Source organism: Arachis stenosperma, chromosome 9, assembly GCF_014773155.1.
Source record: "Arachis stenosperma cultivar V10309 chromosome 9, arast.V10309.gnm1.PFL2, whole genome shotgun sequence".
Lineage (NCBI taxonomy): Eukaryota > Viridiplantae > Streptophyta > Magnoliopsida > Fabales > Fabaceae > Arachis > Arachis stenosperma.
This window is the reverse complement of record NC_080385.1, coordinates 158,486,086-158,501,669: the sequence shown is the minus strand read 5'-3', so window position 1 is coordinate 158,501,669 and position 15,584 is coordinate 158,486,086. Positions and strand designations below refer to the sequence as shown.

General features: G+C 32.5%; 3 protein-coding genes and 1 non-coding gene across 4 annotated transcripts; 3 read left to right on the top strand and 1 right to left on the bottom strand.

The window, feature by feature from the left end:
• The first annotated feature begins 268 nt into the window (after window positions 1-268).
• On the top strand, window positions 269-7,011 carry LOC130948512 (probable ubiquitin-conjugating enzyme E2 23). Its single transcript, XM_057877260.1, has 8 exons — window positions 269-486; window positions 1,272-3,356; window positions 3,661-3,798; window positions 4,156-4,599; window positions 4,930-4,996; window positions 5,084-5,223; window positions 5,409-5,720; window positions 6,260-7,011. The coding sequence occupies exons 2-8, from the start codon at window positions 1,272-1,274 to the stop codon at window positions 6,509-6,511; spliced, it is 3,438 nt and encodes a 1,145-aa protein (XP_057733243.1). The 5' UTR covers window positions 269-486; the 3' UTR covers window positions 6,512-7,011.
• Window positions 7,012-7,686: 675 nt separating this feature from the next.
• LOC130950288 (mavicyanin-like) lies at window positions 7,687-9,024 on the top strand. Its single transcript, XM_057878800.1, has 3 exons — window positions 7,687-8,167; window positions 8,540-8,851; window positions 8,978-9,024. The coding sequence occupies exons 1-3, from the start codon at window positions 7,978-7,980 to the stop codon at window positions 9,022-9,024; spliced, it is 549 nt and encodes a 182-aa protein (XP_057734783.1). The 5' UTR covers window positions 7,687-7,977.
• Window positions 9,025-9,550: 526 nt separating this feature from the next.
• Window positions 9,551-9,639, top strand: LOC130952795 (small nucleolar RNA SNORD36). Its single transcript, XR_009074971.1, has one exon. It is a non-coding gene; the product is annotated as a small nucleolar RNA SNORD36 (small nucleolar RNA).
• Window positions 9,640-9,780: 141 nt separating this feature from the next.
• Window positions 9,781-12,091, bottom strand: LOC130951851 (transcription factor ABORTED MICROSPORES). The gene is made up of 3 exons (XM_057880594.1): window positions 11,258-12,091; window positions 10,681-10,857; window positions 9,781-10,037 (listed from the first exon to the last, which is right to left on the bottom strand). Exons 1-3 carry the CDS (start codon window positions 12,077-12,079, stop codon window positions 9,825-9,827), a joined length of 1,212 nt encoding a protein of 403 aa, XP_057736577.1. The 5' UTR covers window positions 12,080-12,091; the 3' UTR covers window positions 9,781-9,824.
• Between the last annotated feature and the right edge of the window lie 3,493 nt (window positions 12,092-15,584).

Here is a 15,584-nt window from a genome sequence, read left to right as displayed (position 1 = left end):
TATAAAATTTTAAAATTTACGTGTCGTATCTCGTATCGTGTATTCAGTATGCATGCATCATAGCTCTTATCTATTTAATATTTATCTTTAAATAAAGACATTAAGTAAATAGCACTAATCAGATAAATTTAAGCATTTAAATTAAATTATATTTTATTTAAACATAAAAAAATAATAATAATGAGTAATAAATTTGTACGTGCGTGTGGGAGTGTATGATAAAGTATTTAAAACGTACGGTGTTGATGGAGTGAGCTAGGTAGCTGGATATCGAAGCAGAAGCAATCGGAGAGAAGCACAATTACGGAACTACCCTTATACCTCTGATACACAAAAATTGAAAAATACCATTTCTCTCTGCTGCGTCTTTCGTTTCGCATATTCGTCTTCTTTCTTTCTCTCTTTCTTTCTTTCTTTCTTTCTTTCGTTCGTCGTCGTCTTCATCTTCTTCATCTCATACCCCAGCTTCTTCTTCCTTCTCTCTAGGTATTGCTCTTCCAATCTTTCTCTTATCCGATACCCATAGCTATACTTTCCTTCCTTTTTTCATTCAATTTATTTTATGTATTATTGTTTCTAATTTCTGTAATTCGGATTCGTTACTGCAATTATTTCCGATTCTATTTCGGAAGGGTTAACGCCGATGCAAGCTGAAAAAATAGCTCCTTTTCCCGGTTTCTTCTGAATGTCTCTTTTTCTTTTTTCCTTTTTTTTTTATTGTGGATCAATTTGTTTATTTGTTTGCATCTTTTTATGTTTGAGCTGCATTAGGGTATAGAATACTGTTTTTGGCGGTAAATTTAGGTTTTTATGGGGATTACGGTGAATGAGATGCGGTCGGATTGAACAATAAATGGTTATTGATGGTGCCGTGTGAAAGCCAATTTGAATTTGCAAACTGGGTTGAGATTGGCAGCTTGACCATGTTTTTTGTTTGGATATAATAATGTTATTATGGATCCTGAATGTGCATGTTGTTTGTTTGTTTGTTATTGTGAAGATGAAGTTGGTTGGCAACTTTTTTCCTTTTGTGTGCTGTTAAATTTTGTTATGACTTTCAAGTGTAGCACTGAAGTTATTAAACCAATTTATTTAAATTAAATGCCTCTTGCACATTTACATTTGTCATTTTCTAGCTAAAGGATAGGTTCTTTTTCCCTTGCTCACAAAGTAATCGATGATGATGCTATCGAAAGAGATCTAGGGGTGGGTTAATAGTGCTTTTTATTTGTTATTTTTTGTGTCTTGACATTGATGTATCATGATTTTAGATGGGAGTTCAACAACACAAAGTGCGTTCTAGAGGCAATGAGGCTGGTGGGAATGCTTGCACCAGCAGTTCATCCAATCACGGTGATGCTATGAATGCGTCCCCAGCATCGGCTGTTAGCAATCCAAGTGTAAATAGTAGTAATACTGATGGTGATGAAGTTAATGGACCTAGTGACATTTCTGCCAAGAAAAATATTACCCCACATATTTATAGGCAAGATGTTGTTAAAGATAAAACCAATGGAGCAATCGGGATTGTAACAGAAGTTGCTGGTGATTCAGATTCAGATTCAGATAGTAGCGTTACTGATGATGAGGATGATAGTGAGGATGAGGATGATGATCTTGAGGAAAGCAATGGTGATGCTAATAATAATAATGCTAGCAAAAATTCTGATAGGAATGGCACTGATGGGCACTCCAAAACTGGTGCCCTTCTAGCTGACCAGCTGCGTGCACTCTGGATGGATGAATCTGAACCTACTCGAAATTTCAGTGATGTAGAAGTAGTTGATCGTGGATTTTTACATGGGGATTTCGTTGCCGCTGCTTCAGACCCTACTGGTCAAGTTGGTGTAGTGGTAGATGTGAATACGTCTGTGGATTTGTTGGCCCCTGATGGATCTACAATAAAAGAGATCTCATCCAAAAACTTAAAACGTATTAGGGACTTTACCATTGGTGATTATGTTGTGCTTGGTCCTTGGCTAGGCAGAATCGATGATGTTTTAGATAATGTGACTGTCCTATTTGATGATGGTTCAGTGTGTAAAGTCACCAAAGCAGATCCTTTGAATCTTAAACCAATTTCTAAGAATATGGTTGAAGATGTGCATTTCCCCTATTACCCTGGGCAACGTGTAAGGGCTAGTTCATCATCAGTTTTCAAGAATTCAAGATGGCTGTCTGGCTTGTGGAAAGCAAATCGGTTGGAAGGTACTGTCACTAAGGTTACAGTTGGGTCAGTGTTTGTTTATTGGATAGCATCTGCAGGTTATGGGGCGTATTCTTCTACTGCACCAGCTGAAGAGCAAAGTCCAAGGAACCTAAAATTGTTGTCCTGTTTTGCACATGCAAATTGGCAATTAGGTGACTGGTGTCTCTTGCCCTCATCAGCATATTCATCATCAATTTCCATGGAGAAAGGCATGTCAAAGTTAGAACTTAATGATTCTGTTTACAATGAACTAGATTCTAATCCAACAGGAAGTGGATGTGATTCAGAAGATGCTGCTGTTGAGGAATCTAATGGGAATAAGGATGCTATGGTCCTTGATCCAGTGAATTCTTCGGGAGGGAATGATGGAGCTGCTGTAAGTAACACATCTCGTGATAATAGCTCATGTGGTAGTTCCATCTCGGTATCTAAGGAACCGGTACATGAGACTTGGCCTCTTCATCGTAAGAAAATAAGGAAAGTTGTAATTAGGAAGGAAAAAAGGGCCCGGAAGAAAGAGGAAAGTTTTGAGAAAGCTCTTTTGATTGCCAACACAAGGACGCGTGTTGATGTCGCATGGCAGGATGGCACCATAGAGCGTGGACTACATTCTACAAGCCTGATTCCTATAGATAATCCTGGTGATCATGAATTTGTTTCGGAACAATATGTGGTTGAGAAGACATCTGATGATGGTGAGGATACTTGTGAAGCTAGGCGTGTTGGGGTGGTTAGAAGTGTTAACGCGAAGGAGCGGACAGCTTGTGTGAGGTGGTTAAAACCAGTTGAACGTCCAGAAGATCCTAGAGTTTTTGACAAGGAGGAAATAGTAAGTGTATATGAGCTAGAGGGCCACCCAGATTATGATTACTGCTATGGAGATGTGGTTGTTCGGCTGTCACCTGTGTCTGTCTGGATAGAGACAGATTCTGTTGGAGAGTCCACTAAGAAATTGTCCCAGAAAAATGAGGAAGTTGGGATGAAAAAGGAAACAAAAAGCCCTACAGGTTCCAGTAGTAGTAAAGCAGAAAATGCATCTGGCGGGCAAACGTGTGCAGAGTTCTCTGACCTTTCTTGGGTTGGGAATATAACTGGTCTTAACAATGGTGATATTGAAGTTACATGGGCAGATGGGATGGTGTCAACGGTATGTTTTAGTTTCTATCTAATTGCTTGATAGAAGATAATGCTGTCTTAACAATGCGCAATCACACAACACACTACACTTGCAAACTCCTTGCACTTTACTTCGTGCAGTGGAAACAAGAAAAACTGGTTCCTTTGCTAAATTCTTTATGTCTAGGGCTATTGAGACTCTCATTGACTAAAATATTTTCTTGTGATTGTGCTTTAGTGTTGCTAGATATTATAACACCCGGAATCAGGGTAGGGTACCGTGACATAGAACTTTCTCTTTTCTGTCTATGTTTACATTTTCATTTTACTTTCAGGTCGGACCCCAGGCAATCTATGTTGTTGGTCGAGATGATGATGATGAATCAATTGCTGCTGGAAGTGAACTAAGTGATGCTGCAAGCTGGGAAACTGTTAATGATGATGAAATGGAAGTCGACGAGGACTCCAAAGAGGTGTGTTTCTTTTTACATCGATACTTTTGTTATTAGTAAGTCTTAAAGTTGTTTCTCATTGAGAGGACCACCCAAGAAGAATCTGTCAGCTAGTACTTATGATTGAATCCCTCTCTGAAAGTTGCTTCTATTCAATGGTGAGAAATCTTGATACGGGAAAATTTATCTAAAGTTCTTTAACATGCAAAATTTGTCTGTTTTCCATATTGTTCGTTCTTCTGCTTTCACATATCTTTACTGCATCTAGAGTGTAATATCATTGTCTAACGTTGATGGATGAAGTGATTGTGAACAATGACGTGCAAGTTAATACGTCATTAGCTCATGTATTTAATTATGCAAACCAATGACGTGCAGGATATCGAGAGGGAAAATTCAAGCAGTGTTACTTCTGAGGCAGATGAGACTGGAGAGAACGATTCTGGAACGGCTGCAGCACTTTCTTCTGTACCCCTAGCCGCCTTACGATTTGTCACCAGACTTGCCTCAGGGATATTCTCAATGGGCCAAAGAAACTTAGATTCTGCTGACTCGCAGTCCAAAAGTGAAAGTGAACTTAGTGACGAGTCTTGTTCTCAGCAATGTCTCAACAAAGATGGGGACAATTTAAGCAATAAAAATGAAATAAATGAAGAAGCTGCTGCTCAAGAAGCAGCTGAAATATTGAAAACACTTGGGACAGAGTGTAGCCTTAGCACTGAAGATGCTCCAGCAACTTGCGACAATGATATTTGTAGTTTCAAACACTTTGACATAGCGACAGACCCTTCAGACAATTACTTTATTGGTGCAAATGGACAGGTATTGCTACCGCTTTATCTCTAATATCTCAATTACTGTTAGAGTATGGAAATTAAAGAATGAATATGAACTCTTTTTTTTAAATGTCTTCCTTTGATGAGTATTGAGCAAGACACAGGTATATTAAGTCACACACTTTCCTTAAGTATCAATAAAAAGTTATATATCATATTAATTTTTACTTAGGTTCTTATATTAATGTAGCAAATGATCTAACCTATTGATAACTTCATAGCACTTAAGTATGACTGTGCACCTACATTCAAATGCTTGTTTCTTTTGTTCTTTGGAATGCAACTTTGTTCATGGTATCATACAATTGTCTTTCAGAGTAATAACCGAAAATGGTTTAAGAAGGTGCAACAAGATTGGAGCATACTGCAGAATAACCTTCCAGGTTAGCGAGACTCTTAGCTGTTGCCAAGTTTCTTACTCCACTGTACACCTATTTCAGTACATGTAAACAGTTGAAATGTTTTGACAGAGGAAATCTATGTCCGAGTTTATGAGGATAGAATGGATCTTTTGAGAGCAGTTATTGTAGGGCCATACGGGACCCCATACCAAGATGGTCTCTTTTTCTTTGATTTTCACCTTCCACCAGAGTACCCTGATGTGCCACCAGTAAGCACTACAATTTTGAAAGTGAACAGCTTTTTTATTTATGATCCTCCTCACAAACAAAAACAATTGGAAGATAGTTAAACATTAGTTAGTAATTTCATATTCATTTTGTTCAACTTTAGTGTCCAAATGGAGATATCTTAAATGTCTTTTTGTGTTTTTTGTCTGGGTCTCAAATGATGCAGTCAGCATATTATCATTCTGGTGGTTGGCGTATTAACCCTAATTTGTACGAGGAAGGGAAGGTGTGCCTAAGCCTTCTAAATACATGGACGGGCAGAGGAAATGAAGTATGGGATCCAAAATCTTCCAGTATCCTTCAAGTCCTAGTTTCACTACAAGGTTTGGTGCTCAACTCTAAGCCTTACTTCAACGAAGCTGGGTATGACAAACAGATTGGAACAGCAGAAGGAGAGAAGAATTCACTGTCATACAATGAGAATACGTTTTTACTCAACTGCAAGACTATGATGTATCTTATGCGTAAACCCCCCAAGGTATTTATTTACTATTGGCTTTGAATTTGATAGATTCCATCGTTGTTACTATGTCACTATTAAATTAAGCACACTCAGTTTTTGCTAGGAAAAAAGAATTCCCTCGCTGGAAAATTTATGTGTAGGTTGCAAAATGGCAATATGGCATTATTAGTTCATAGTGAAAACTCACTGGCAGTGTACAATTCTATTACATCTGTGTAATATGGAACATGATTTTCTTAGAAACAAATGTATATCAGGAGTAATAAAAAAGTAAATAGTCCAAATTACCTAATTGCAACTACAGACATTTTACTAATAATATTAATATCTTCAGAAAATTCATTTATTTATTTCAAATTGCATAGGCTGAAATGACAGATTTGCTTTGGCAATACTGTGTCGGGAAGTTTATTCCATCTCTACCATACTATATCTACTAATTCTAATCATCTAGATTTAATGCTTTCAAGTGTTCAGTGTTGTAGCTACTGTAGTTTATTTATTTCACTTCCGCAAAGTATATTTGATTGTGATCTCACTGATGAATATTGTAGGACTTTGACATGCTCATCAAAGAACATTTTAGGCAGCGCGGTCATAACATCCTCAAGGCTTGTGATGCATATATGAAGGGTTACTTGATTGGCACATTGACCAAAGATGCTTCTGTGAGTGACAAGAGTGAACAGAATTCAACTTCTGTGGGTTTCAAGTTGATGCTAGCCAAGATAGTGCCAAAGCTTTTCTCGTCATTGAGCAATGTTGGCGCGGATTGCGAAGAATTCAAGCATCTGAAAGAGTTGTAGAATACATTAGATTATGCAAAAGATGCATCACCTACTCAATCAGCAGGTTCAGGTGATTCTGCCCCAAAATTGAAACTTGAAGGTACTAACAAGTGTAAAGGCTCTCAGGTGCTGTTCTTGTTCAATCAAAACCTTCCTTTCCTCTTTTTTCTGAAAAGAACAGTTAGCCTTCAGAGGCTGAAGGAACTTAATTGGTGGGAGTTGAGCTATTTATTGTGAGGAGCAAATTACTGAAAGAGCAGACCAGATATCATTTTGATTTTGGTCTGGGGAGTGTGAGGGGTGCCAATGTTGGTCTCTAACTTGAATGTTGTTGTTGTCTACTCCTTTTTTTTTTATTATTAATTGTTTTATTTTTTATATTTGGGGAAGATGTGGGGGAACAGGGTTGGACTTTCTCAGGTATTTCAAAGCATTTAGTTGTCTTGCATTGATTGGTTAATGGTTACCTCGAATCGAATATAATGAAAAAAAAAAAAGAATACTTTCTTTTTCTTTCATATTCTTTCCCTATTACAATCAGAGTTTCTTTGTCTGTCAAGAGAACCAAATCCTATGTTGCAGGTTTTCTCTTGTTAGGGGGGATACTTTGCCATATCTCAATATAACGTTATAAAGAGGGAGGGAATGAGTTTAACTCTGATATAATAGTTTTAAGAGTTTTATATTATCAACTTATCAGATTATTGTGTGTTAGATTTTTTAAATTAATAAGTGGTTTTATTTTTATCAAATACTTTGTTTGATGTCTTAGGTGTATAGAAAGCTTATAATTGATGTTTGAGTTTGTAGTTCCTCTTAACACATGCCTCCACAATTACAGTCGTCTAAATTAATTAAAGTCACGCTACACAATTTATGGGGCTAAATTTAATTATCTACTAGTTAGTAACTTGCAAGTTGCATATATTTTTATTTATTTGTTTGATAAGGTGGAACACTTGTTTTGAATTTTGTTGGAAAATTGGTAAAGGAATAAAAACATGAAGAAGCTTATGCCACAGAATGAACAAGTAAATTACAAATCGGAGTGCATCAACAACAATAGATTGTTTTTTTTAATAATGTTCCAACAATAATGAACTGTCATTAGAGCCCCCATTAAAGAAAACAAGAAAAGAAGTGAACAAATTTTGGGTTGCAACTGTTATTTATGTGGCCAAACACAAGGGCAAGGTATCTTGTGTATGAAGTTAATAATCATTTCAGCCAGCATTGCCCTTCCAACTTCCAAGGTGTAAAATCTTAAGTCCCTTGTGTTGGGACCATATATAATTTTATTGTATCTTTGAGTTAGTTTGAATCCCACGCGTCTATATAATAATAATAATCTTAAACACTTGATGAGGTCCATCGTATAAACTAAAATGATGATGACAAGCTTCCAATAATGTCTATAGAATTTATAACATCAACTACACATCAATAACAATTCCACATTTTAAGCTTCTTGTTCAATCACAAACATGGGAGGCACAAAATCTCTCAAGAATTGTACCTTGCTGCTTTCAATTACTCTCACTTTGCTTTGTGGTTTTCTATTGAGCTTTTCCATGGCTACTGTTTATTTTGTTGGTGACCAAGATGAATGGAATAGCCAGACAGATTATGCTTCATGGGCAGAGGGAAACAATTTTACTCTTGGTGATCTTCTAGGTACATATAAATATATATATTATTGTCTTTTATTTATGTATACTGATTTATCAAAATATTATTTATTCACAAAAAATCAGTCATTGTGTATAAATACATGTGCTATTTATCTTATTTTCAATGTATATTTTGTATTTCAACATATATTTTATACGAGTGACTGATTTTTAGTGTATACGTAATATAGTTGTAAACAGCACACAAGAAACTCTTGAATTTATTTGTAGGGTATGCTTAGTTTATTTTTTTTAATTTTTAATTTTTATTTTTAGAATGTTCTAATGAAAAAAAAAAAGATATAAAATTAGAAAGTAAATACAATTTTATTTTAGAATAATGAGGCTTAATTTTATTTATTTGTTTGGTGGTTAGTTTTCAAGTATGTTAAAGGGCAACATAATGTGTATGAAGTAAGTGAGGAGAGTTTCCGATCATGTGACACAAGCAATGGAGTGTTGGCAAAATATGAGAGTGGAAAAGATGAAGTTGAACTCAAAAAGGTGAAGAAATATTGGTTCATTTGCAACATTGCAGGGCACTGCCTTGGAGGCATGAGATTTGGAATTGATGTTAAACAAAGAACCAATCTTACCCACCATGCTTCAAATTTCAGTGATCATGCATTAACCCCACATAACAATATTGAACCTACTCCCTCATTTAATAATAATAATTCTTCTATAAGTTTTGAATTATTATTATTATTATTAGTGTTATTGTTCAACGTTGATTTTTATTAAGAATTTAAACCTAGGCACATATTGTAGGTTTGACTTTATTTTTTGCACATTGTTTTTTTTTTCTTTCTAGTTTTGATGTACATGTTTTTCTATACTCTTTCTTCCTCAACATTATGATTGTATTTAGTATTTTAGTAAGTGTACTATTATAAAAAGGTTTGATAGATAAATAATTTATTTAATTAATATATTATTCGATTTGAGTTGGATTTTATCATCAATTTAAGAAATTCGATTCAATCTTGGATAAAATAAAATTCAATTCAATTCAACTATTGTAAGTTTGATTAATTTTTTTGGGATTATATTAAATTAAATTACCAGTTTAGATTATATTAGATTTGAAACTTAGCTTCATACGCGATGCAACAACCGATACCTATCCTAATATTTAAAAGAGAGAAAATATTACTTAAAAAATAAAAAAAATTAATTGAAACGGTTTCTTAAAGTTAGGATCAAAAGAGAGATATTATCTCAACTGATCCTACAAATTCTGTTACAGATTTGAAGGCAACCTTAACGGATTACAATATAAATAATGATCTAATTTCTTGAATTCATCAAAACTCATCTATTGTGTTCTTCTTCTCTTTTTTTTTTTTTACTTTTATATTTATTAATCATGGGTAGTGTAAACTTTGAGCAGATGATGAATTAAGTGAATTGAATAATTGCTTATTGGTTATTCCATGAAGCTATTCAAATCGAGCTTTTTAAAACTGATGCTCAAATTATTAAAATCACTTGTTAATTTGTGTGTGTCATGCTTATGGTGCTGTGAAACTATAATGTATTGATTAGTATTATTATTGTTCATGGTTAAAGTATATTAATTATAATACTAATACATTTGTGAACGAAAAATAATAATAAAAGAAAAATAAGAAGAAAGTTTATGAGAGTATGGCATGAAATTAAGTATGAAATGGATGGGGATGATATGCGGGCATGTGATGATGATGATGATGATGATGATCCCTTCCCACAGCAACACCATTGGAATTCTCCGATGTGGGATTACTATTCTTTGTATTATTATTACTCCACACCCTATATGATGGGTTCCTTGTAAGCTCTAGCAATGAGTCTCTCACATCCTCAGCCTCCACCATATCACTATCCTTTTTCTGTTAACAACCAAACAATAATCAATAATCTTTTTTCACTTCTTGGATTTTTCTTAGTTTCTTTTGCAAATTAAATTCAGTACAGTATTGTTTAAATCAGTAGATATGTTAACAAAAAAATAACAAGAATTAAACTAATATTTTTTTAATAGGGTAAAGTATAATTTTTGTCCCTAAAGTTTGGCAAAAATTTTAAAAATACTTCTATGTTTTATTTTGTTTCATTTGTCCCAAAAAAATTTTATTTGCATCAAATATACTCTCGACTACTAAATTTTCAAAAAAATTTTCAAAAAATTTAAGACCAATATAACAATAATGCATGAAAATTATGCTTGATTTGCTTGTGTAGAGGTTTATTCTTATGGAATTGTTGTTGAATTGGTCTTAAATTTTTTGAAAAATTAATTGTTAAGGGTATATTTAATGTAAATAAAAAACTTTTCGGATAAAATTAAAATAAAGTAAAATTTATGGTATTTTTAAAATTTTTATCAAACTTTAAAGACAAAAAAATATACTTTACTTTTTTAATATTATGTTATGAATCTATCTATTTCAAAATTTACACTGATAGAACAAAATATTGAACCATTATATTTCACTAGTTTTGTTTAGAATGATGAGTTAAATGGTATCTGACCTCAACTTTGAAGACATTAGAGACAAGGCCTTTGTGGCTAGTGACAGTGGCATGTACAACATCCATGCCTAAGGTGTTGAGTGCCTCCATCAATTTCACAAACCCACCTGCTCTGTGCTCACAGAATACCTTCACAAAGTACTCCTTCCCATCTATCACTGCCACTTCCACTTGCGGCTGCACCAATAATAATTTTCACTTTATTCTGTCGAGCTCTTACTTAAAATAAATATATAATTACAAAAATGTTTGGTAACAAAAAAAATCAGCTAAAAACAGCCATAACTTGCCTTATTTAGTATTTATTAATTGTTGCGACAATTAATGAATATTAAATAAGACAAATTTTGGCTATTTTTTTTTGTCCCTCTAGCATTACCCATATAATTATTATGCTAGAAACTCAGGTGCAATCAACTTCGTTGATAACTGAGAGTCGTTAAATAATTTGATTTCATCCAACAACTCTCAACTATCAACTTTATGTTATGTAAAGTCCACTACACCTGAGTTTTTACCAATTATTATATATTAATACAGTTTTCATATAAAGACAAATGCATTTGAGATATAGTACCTCCATTTGTTGGGAGTGCTGCTTGTCCATGGTAATAGTAGTGGCATCCACTGCTTCTTGCTGCATATGCTTGTGATTTGGGACAACATAGGATGCTCCGAAATGATCAAGAAACTGGTTGCTACTATCATGATGATCAACAGCAGTAGTGTCAGAATTGTTGTTATTGTCCTCAAGTTCATCTTGAAGATCCTTGACCTGCTTTTGCAAATCCTTAACAAACTCAATTGCATCGCCAAGAATGGAAGCTCTATCAAGCTTGGATATTCTTGGAACCAATGAACGAAGATTGTACAGCCTGTCATTCAGTTTCTTCCTTCTCTTTCTTTCCGCAACAAGGTTCTTTGACTGGTTCCCTTTTCCATTCCTCCTTCTATATTTTCCATCTTCCTCTTCTTCGTTCTGATCACTGCAATCTGACATTGAATCTGACCTTCCAACACCAACAACTCCTCCTTCATTTTTGTGGTTGTTATTATTCTCCTTTGTCCCCACTTGCTGCTCTTCTTCTTCTTCTTCCTCCATTGCTGCTGCTTTCATTGGCTGGTTATTGTTGTTTTGGTTTTCATGGAGGAATATTGAACCTTGGTATTCTTCAGAAAATGCATTGTTGTTATTGTTGTTATCGTTGTTCTTATTCATTGTTCTGAACTGTTGCATGAAGTTGAGTGGAGAACTGCATAGAGTGATGGGGATTTCATCATGTGGTGAAGTTTCTGGTGCAGTTGTGAGAACAAACTGATTATTGTTATTGTTGTTGTTGTTGTTCATCATCACTTGATTTTCATTATTATTATCATCTCCAACAACATTTGATTGCATGTTGAAACTTGTTGAGTTGTTTGCTGCTTCTTGCTCTACCAACACAATGCATTGTGCTGTCACAAAATCAATTACTTGATGATCTTCAGGTACCTTAATTAATTAGATACAATAAATTAGTAAACTTAGATTAAGATTGAAAATGTGAGATCAAAGAGAATACTAATTAATTAATTACTTGTTTGGTTACAAACAGCTCAACTAGTCCACCTGGCACTGGAATCAAAACCTGGGTCCCAATTGTTTCCTAAACCATATATTAATAAAAAAATTAGTGAATTTCATTTTGGATCACAATGATAATTAATTAATTAATTAATTAAGATGATGGTGATGAAGAGATAGATTAATTAACTTGCAAGATATTTGGGGAATAGTTGACCCAATTGGGTTGGTTTGTTAATAGGGTCTGTGCATGAATCCTGTTCAATAAGTGAGATATTATTATTAATAATAAATATCTGAATTGAATAAGGTGAAAACTCAGGTGCTAAGACTCGTTAGATAAAAATTTAGTCAAATCAGTCAAATTATCTAACGGTTCTCAGTTATTAACTTCATGTGAAGTCGACTGCACCTGAATTTCCATCGTTGAATAATGAAAAATAGAGTTGATATATACATACCCAGAATCTATGATGGAAATGGAAGTAGGAAGCTGAGAAAGAAGATAACAATGGTTAGTTCTGGGATGTGAGAACATGGTATCCCTACATGGGAAAATGTGAATGTCTTCCCCAACATTATTGTTTTGATCAGTGCCACCACAACAGCATCCCAACCACTCAACAAACCTAATTAGTTGGACACAGAATTAAGAACACAACCAAATAATGTCATGAACATTTATATATATAGAGAGAGTTTTATTTAATAATTAATTAACCTTTGATCTTCACTTAGTTTCCAGTATACACAGTAGTCCCAACCGTTCAATCCAACAAGAGGCCTCAGTCTCTCAGTTAAGTTTTGCATCATCATCATGTTCATGTTCTTGTTCTTGTCACCTACACAATCAACACTTTCTCATATATATAGTTTTCATAAAGAAGACAAAAAAATCAAATATAGCATGACATATCAGGAGATCTTTTGTTTACACTTTTGAAACTTTCATATAATTAAAGAGAAACTCTTGTGGCCAGCAAGGGAGGAGTTAGACTAAACTTTAGGGGGGGGGGGGGTAAAAAATTAATTTTATAATATAAAAGAGATTAAATTAAATATTTTAGAAGACTAAATTAAAATTTCTATATAATTTATGAAAAAATACTAGTAATTTTTAGTATCTTTTGTTATTATTTAGTCAGTATAAATTCTAAAAAAATGTGAGTACAAATCATATTAATTTACGAGTATAAAATTCTGATAAATATAAGTGCAAATTATATGCTTCTTATTCTTAATTAATCCATTATTTATGTTTTGTGTTTTTTTTTTTTGTTTATTTTGAGAGATATATTGATCATTTTCGATTATTTTTTTATTATGTGTAAAATATTTGTAAATATATAATTATTAATAAAAAATAATAATATTTATTGCCTATGTCGCATTGTTCATAATTAAATATTCTATCCTTACTAATAAATAACTACTAATTAAAAAGAGTGAATGATGAGATATAGACCTGATGGAAGGAGATGATAGTAGAAGTCCTTCTTTGAACTCCCAAATGCAAAGTGTTTAAGAATACTACTAATGATTCCTTTGACTAAGACCAAGAGAAGAGAAATTGAATAACAAACAAACAAGAAGCAGGAGAAACAAAAACTAAGATCCATACAAATTGGACACAATAGTTGATAGCAAAATTTGGAACATATCCACCACCCCCTTATTATGCCAAAACTCCCTTGTTTAATTTATTTCACAAAGATCAATGAATAATGTGTGTTTTTTCTTTATTTATTTATATATATTGTAAGCTTATGGCTTGTGTGTATGGCTGTTACTAGCTATATGGTAGGTGAAGTGTAGAGGGTGTATGAGAGAGAGGTTTAATTTAAGCCATGAAATAATTCTTTTATGCCTTATTATATATATGGAAATTAAAAAAAAAGATATATTATAAATTAAATTAGATATGAGTTGGTAATGATGGAAGGAGCATATTGCATGATCCAAGATATGGCGTATAAAACCTTAACTACCTCTTTGCTTAAGTTTTTCATTCGTTTTGGATACTATGTTCTCTCAAACAACCTCAACTACTCCAATTCCCCACTCTTGTGTTAACCACAAATGGAAATTGCAGCCTCAAAAATAATAATATAAGATGGAGTGTGTATGTGTGCACTTGATTGTGGATGATGTAACTTTAACTAGTACATTTGATTTTTTTTTTTTTTTTTACCCTTCAAATAAAGGTGAATTATTAATTAAGTAGGTGTACCAATCGGTACTTACTTACATTACATGCATGTGTGTTATTACTTTAATATTCTTATCTCATAGTTAGTTATTATGCTCACAATGAAAAATATAATCACATTACCAAATTGTTTAAAATATATTCATAATATTGTAACGAATAAATACAAAAAATTAATTTTTAATTCGTTAATATTAATTAATTTTAATTATAAATTTATTTCTTTTAATTCTTTTTTCTTTTTTGGGAAGATTTAGGATATAGAATTAAAATTTGAAATTTAAAATAAAAAAATGAAATTTGAAATAAAAAATCATTTTAAAAAAATTAATATTACTTAAAAAAATAATTACCCAAATCACTCCTTAAAGATTTTAAAAACGGATATTTTAGTTCCCAAAAAAAAATTAATACACAAAAATATCCTTAAGATTTTATTTATTCCAACAGATAAATCAGTCCTCAATTTATTTTTTTGGCAGAGTAATTACACAAAATAGTCTCCAAAGATTTTAAAAGTGAACATTTCAGTTCCCAAGAAAAATTAATATATGATCAATCCTTAACGTTTGTCTCCATCAGACATAACAGTTTCCCGTCTATTTTTCGACATGACTCACTAAATTTTTCAAATATTTATTAGACAAAGAATATTAGTAGACATTATAATTAAATTGACTTTTAACGTTAAGTTAAACATATATGATTTCTAATATGGTATTTATTATGAAATAAAAATTCAGTTACTTTTTTGAATTAATTGATAATTTAGTAATCAAGTTGAGATTCAAATAAAAATAGAAGAATAATTTTGACTATTATATTTAATTTCTAGCTATCATACCAAATTAAGTTATATTAAATATAAAAATATTAAATGATTTCAACTTTAATTTTTTTTAGAATAATCTCTAATAATTTTAGTGAACATTATTATTATTATTATTATTATTATTATTATTATTATTATTATTATTGAGTGACAATATATATATATATATATATTTTATGCAAACACTCTTTTTATATTATAAATATATACATAAAAATCTAATAAATAAATTTATCATTATTTTTGTCTAAAAATATCTAAAAAATTATAATATATTATTATTGTGTAATTAATAATAA